The 6,000-nt window shown below is 42.7% G+C and overlaps 1 protein-coding gene across 15 annotated transcripts in view; it reads left to right on the top strand.

Annotated features, from left to right (window-relative positions):
- Positions 1-6,000, top strand: part of LIMCH1 (LIM and calponin homology domains 1) — a 97,718-nt gene that overhangs the window by 9,917 nt on the left and 81,801 nt on the right. For 8 of the 15 annotated variants that reach the window (XM_081812998.1, XM_081812994.1, XM_081812995.1 and 5 more), the window contains exons 3-4: positions 4,069-4,321; positions 5,620-5,886. In XM_081812998.1, coding sequence (XP_081669124.1) covers positions 4,069-4,321; positions 5,620-5,886 — 520 coding nt within the window. The remainder of the gene's footprint in view (positions 1-4,068; positions 4,322-5,619; positions 5,887-6,000) is intronic. The other 7 variants (XM_081813008.1, XM_081813005.1, XM_081813009.1 and 4 more) reach the window with 1 other exon arrangement.

Raw genomic sequence — 6,000 nt, 5'->3', positions numbered from 1 at the left:
AATTTTTTAAATTCTAGAATGACTGAACTAATGCCTTTGTTTAGTGCTTAAGCTTTCCAACAAATAGATTAGCCTCAGGGCAACATAGTATGTGACTCCAAAAGAATTCCATGGTGCATTGTGAACTGCTTGAAAAACATTTCTAAAATTTTATATGACATCTTAAGTACCATCCACAGCATTAGAAGTTACAATGCCAAGTACGTGACCTAACTGAAGTTTAACATAACCAAAAGGTAGATTTACTTGCACAAAACATATCTGAACCAGACTATTTCATTTTGATTGTTTTTTTAAAAAATTGTTACTTTGTTCATCTTGGTTTTATAAGTGGTTTTATATTCTGTCACAGCTTTGAGGGGCTCAGAGTTTGTAATGAGTGACATCTTGAAGGGATTTGAGATGGTAATTACTAATATTGCACTAATATGTGCTGAGGCACAATTTAATTTGCAGCAATTAAGATTGATAAGCTAGAGTCTTTTTATAAATATTTTTCCATGTAAAGAATAATATGAAATTGAGCCTCACAGAACACCATCCATGAAAGAGAGCACCTTAAACATAGATTTCACCAAGCAGCCTGATACCTTCAGGCTTATGTTCTTATAAACAAATCAAGACCTAATGAGGTTTAAAACACACACACACACACACTTTTTAAAATCTGCCTTTAAAAATAGTGTAATTTTATTCAAATAGGTGTTGTGTTTTATTAGAATTTATGGTCTATTTTTAATGATGCTAATCAATAAGATTGCTAGTCCTAATAAACACTTTCAAATTTAGAAGAACATTTTTTTTTTTTTAAGTCTTGAAAATTTATTTCCTAAGGACTCACAATCAATTAGGGAAAATCTTAGCATAAAATTGTCCAGTTCCACATTGGGTCAATATTTTAATATCTTCAAGGCCCACTGACCCATTCAGTGGGGACAACCAAGAACCACGCTCATAAGAGGTGCCGCGATTCTATGGGTTGCACCCGAGAGCTACCCGGTCGGGGTGCTGTGGGTCCCCAGGGTTAGTTCCGCCAATCTGTCTTGCTACACAGGTCCCGGTTCCTCCCCTCACCTCTGCTAGCATCCTCCTGAGGCCACTTAATGGACCTCACTGAAGAGGAAACATAAACCTTTCTACTCAGATGCATTTAAAATTAAGAACATAGTTTAGAAATATGATGTATTTTGTTAAATGAGTGTTCTTTTATAGAAAAGAGGAGTTGAGGGAGAGAAATAAGGAATGAAAGAAATTAAGGTGGTAGAGGGAGATGAGAAAGCCAAGGGCTAGGGGTGTATATGGCCAAAATATGGGGAAAAAAGAACGTCCCCCCCCCCAACTCCAGTTACTGGAAAGGGGAGAAATGTAGCCCTCTGGGAAGGAAGACTCAGACTTTGATAAAGTAATGTCATCATCATCATGTGCTGCATTGTCATTTCCTAACTTTGGGTATAAATAGCGAAGCCACCCTAGTATATATATCTGTGTCTTCGGGGTGAAGTCAAACTCTTTGGAAGTCCTGGCCTTTGATAAGGATTCTAGCATTTACCGAGGGTGTGCTGCTGTACCAGCCACTTCCTAGGTGCTTTGCACCATCTTCTTGAATCCTCACAATACCTGTCAGAGCTGCCTTAACATCTCCATGTGTCCGATGAGGACCCTGAGGAACGGAGGGTTTAAATTTCGCAGAGCTACACAGCTAGTAGGATGGAGCCGAAATTAGAGCCTGGCCTCTAAGTCCAGAAAACTGCACTTCTTTCAACTGAGTCACTCTGCCTCAGGGCATCTGCAAATTAACTTTCCTTGCACTGTCTGTTGAAGACATTTATCAAAGAGTAATTGTGGGAAGGAAAAGGGTGATCTGTGTATTTGTTAAACAACCTATTTTGAGACTTTCACTGAGATTATTACAGATAATATGTTTTTAGATACTGTACACAAAGAAGGTTCATAGATGATAGGATTTTAGACATTAGAAAATGGAGACAACTCTTAATTCATTACTAAGCCTTCATAGATGATTGAAGAATCATTTTCTTTCATTCGTTTATTCGAGAAAGTGTAGTGCTTCCCCTAGTCAGGATGCTTTAAGCAGAGGACATTTCTCCAAGAGAAGTTCGTCACAGAGGAAGGAACTTTGGATTGGAGTCTCGAGAAAGAAATTGGGAGTCCTGAGCCATTACGTTCCAGCCATGTGGAAGGGGCTCTTTCTGCGTTTCTGAGCCTCTGTTTCCACCTCTGTAAAATGGGGATAATATTAAATCAGAAAACAAATCTAAGAGTTTGGCAAGGGAAGGCAGTGTTAGCGTTTGTTTATAAAGATTTCACGGGGCCTCTAAACGTTCCACTGGGACACTGAGACAGGTGGATACCGTTGATGAAAGACTTGGGGTGGGAAGGTGCTAAGTTATGAATCAAAAACCAGCAAGTACTGAAACGGTCAAAACTTCAGAAGGGAGGTTGAAAGCAAGTGCGATGAATAATTCATAAACTGCCCATTTCATCCTGCAACAATGAACGACTTGTTTATGGTCAATGCTTTTAACTTGTAAAGTCTTTTAAAAGCCATTAAATCATTTAATCTTCAGGGCAAATCATTTCATTCTAATTTTTACAGAAGAGGACAGGCAAGTGTGATAGAGCCAGCCTAGGAGCCCACAGCTCAGTAGCGACAGGTCGAGAACTATGATGACATCGAGAGTAGTCAGCATTTATCAAGCACTTACCCTGTACCAAGTACTATACCAACAGTTTACATGTATGCGATCCTCGCAAAAGCCCTACAAAGTAGGTGGCATTATTATCCTCACTTTGCAGATTGGGGAAACTGAGGCTTCGAGAGGTGAGTTAACAACTGCAGAGTCTCACAGCTAGTGAGTGGCAGAGCTCAAAACAAAGTAGATCTGGCTTAAGACCCTGTGCACTGCCCAGTTGGCTAGGCTGCCCCATCTCTTGACTCAGTTGAAGGCTCTTTTCACAAAGTAAATTTTAGTTGCTGTCAACGAAGTTGAATAACCTATTCCTGATCCTCTCGTTGATGAAGAGTTTCCAACCAACTCTCACATGGCGGCCTCTGTAATAGTAGTGTTTGTTTTAATGACAGCTTCGCTCTCATAGATCTTACCAATTGAGTGAGATGAGACTCAGGAAACAGGGATACAAGATAATTATTGGGGCTCTTGCCCCCCCAAAACTGATTTGGCAACATTGAATTCTCTTGCGTTGCCTAAAACACTCTTTAAGCCAAACCAATTCATTTATTCCTCAGTTAATTTGAAGATGCCCACTGGGTGCAAAGACGCTGTGATCAGTGCTGTAAATGATGTAAAGCCCTTGTTCTCAGAATACAAGGTCGAAAGAGTAATGTGCCCGAAGAAAAGACTAGATTGGGCCATGGGGCTCACAGGAAGAAAAGATGGCCTTCAGCTATGGGTACCAGGAAGGGCTCTGATATAAAGGAATATGCTTTTATTGTAACTCAAACCACTTCCTGGAAGGCAAACCCTTGGTCTAATCTAAATCTGCCATTTTCCAAATTCCTTTTCTTCTTAGCCATCTTTGCCCCTTGATGATAACTAATATTCTCCAGGCGTTTCATGGATTGTTAAAGGTACCTCCAAGACAAAAATGTCATTTTATGACATCTCCTCTATAAAACAGAATCCTTTATAATTCTTATTTGTGTGAATATCTAGCACAGTGTAAGACACGCAATAGCAGGTGTTCAGTAGAAACTCCTTCGGTTGATTTATGTCTTTTCTTTGCAGAGTCGCAGAATCTGAGCAGCCTCTAGTTCTGCTGCAACTGTGTTGCGAATCATAGTTCTCAGATACAATTAGGCTTACCTCTATTTTTTCAATTGAATTTTTTTCCCTCTGATTTGAGTTTGGAGCTTTTCCCAGAACAGACTAATTTAGACGGATACTTCAGATTCGTTAAGTGAATAACTTAAGGAAGGAATCCCCAGCACCCACAGATCTAACCACATCCCTAATACAGCACACTCGCCAGCGGGAACTGTTCAGCTAGCCCCGCGCACATTTTCAGCACCCATCCTCTCTTCCCCAGGGAGAGGAAGTGACTCGGAATCCGACTTGCCACATCGGAAGCTGCCAGATGTGAAGAAGGATGACATGTCTGCGAGGCGGACTTCCCACGGTGAGCCGAAATCAGCAGTGCCTTTTAACCAGTACCTCCCGAACAAAAGCAATCAGACGGCCTACGTCCCCGCTCCTCTGAGGAAGAAGAAAGCAGAGCGAGAGGAATACCGCAAGAGCTGGAGTACTGCGACCTCCCCCCTGGGTGGGGAGAGGCCCTTCAGGTAAGCCCTGAGCTATGCTGCCCCAGTCCTGGCTTGCGCACTAGCGGTGAAGGGACCACACAGCTCCAGCACACGATCGAGCTCAGATAACCATTCCAGAACCTCGACGCCAGATTACAAATGGCAGGGGCGCCTGGGTGGCTCAGTCGTTGAGCGTCTGCCTTCGCTCACGTCGTGATCCCGGGGTCCTGGGATCGAGCCCCGCATCGGGCTCCCTGCTCGGCGGGAAGCCTGCTTCTCCCTCTCCCGCTCCCCCTGCTTGTGTTCCCTCTCTCGCTGTGTCTCTCTCTGTCAAAGAAATAAATAAATAAAATCTTATTAAGAAAAAAAAAATGGCAGTGGGCAAGACAGCTCTTTGGAGAGAGATTGTAATGGCAGAATCTAAGCTTCATGAAGGCACCGAGAACAGTGCCTGCCACACAGTGGTACTCAACAGATCCCTTGTCTAATGAGCAGATTTTTGAAACCAGTTCTAGTGAGGGGACATGGAGAGCAGATCTGTCACCCATGTCTTTCTGAGGAGACTGCCTGACTCCCACTCCTGTTAAATTAGGTGCAGAAAGCCACATCTCTATGCAAGAAGTCTTTTTCTTAAATCTAGATACGTGATTATCTAGATACAAGCTCAAGTATGTAAGGGATGCATGAAACAGGCTTCAGAATCGCTTGGAGAAACTCCTAGTCAATGGACGATACATTGAACTGCTCATCTCTTTAGAGAAGCAAGCAGGGATTTCCCCTAAACTCTGATTATGTCTTTATATTTATGCATTCATTTAGTCTGCAGGTATTTATTCAGCACCTACTACATGCTAGGCGCTGTCTTTTAGGCACAGGGGACCCAGTAGTAAATAAGGTAGAGTCCCTGCCTTCAAGAACCTTCTAGTCCAATAAAAGAAACTTATGGTCCAGTCTAATCCTTTGAGCAAAACCACCCTGATCACCGCATGCTTATTTCTAATAATCCACCTTTATTATCTATGAATTTCATCGAATAAACATTTTATTGAAAGTTTTGATGATTGAATCAAACATGACTTTTACCTTTCCAGCAGAAAAGGCTTTTTGCCTTTCAATATCAATTTTTAAGTAGCTCTTACTGTTAAGATTATGATGCATCATATTTATTAACAAATTAATGGCCGCATTTAACTTTCTTCCCGTTACCAGGATCATATTGCATGCTATGACATTTTTTTTTAAGTGAAAAATAATATCAGAATGACCAGGAAATGACGTATGGCTTGCTCCCCAGCCCAGACTGTTAGTTTGGTAAACTGTGTTGTCCAACTCACTAGCTGTCCTGAAACAATAGAGGAAGAGGGAAGTGAAGTGGGGTCTCCTTGTGAAGAGGACCCAGTCGGCCCAGTGGATCCTGGTGGGAAGTCTTCTGATGGTGGGTTAGAATTGCCCACTGGCAGTGGCCAGGAGCAGCCTCCTCCAGAGGGGGCTGTGGAGGCACCAGCTCCCAAGTCTGAAGAAAAAGATGCCGTTGAAATCCAAAAGCGCCGAAGGCTAGAACAAGCTGGAATCAAGGTCATGCCTGCGGCACAGCGCTTTGCCAGGTTAGCTCCGCAGGCCGAAGGCTGGCCTGGCCGCCTCTGGTCATGCCTGGGGTTTGGAATCTGCCTGGCTTGCTGGAGTTTCCATCCTGTTTCCCCTTTGCAGCTCGATTCCCC

The sequence above is a fragment of the Leptonychotes weddellii genome, chromosome 2, assembly GCF_054177405.1.
Source record: "Leptonychotes weddellii isolate Sample4059 chromosome 2, ASM5417740v2, whole genome shotgun sequence".
NCBI classification, from domain to species: Eukaryota; Metazoa; Chordata; class Mammalia; order Carnivora; family Phocidae; genus Leptonychotes; species Leptonychotes weddellii.
This window is presented reverse-complemented; position numbering and strand designations above follow the sequence as displayed.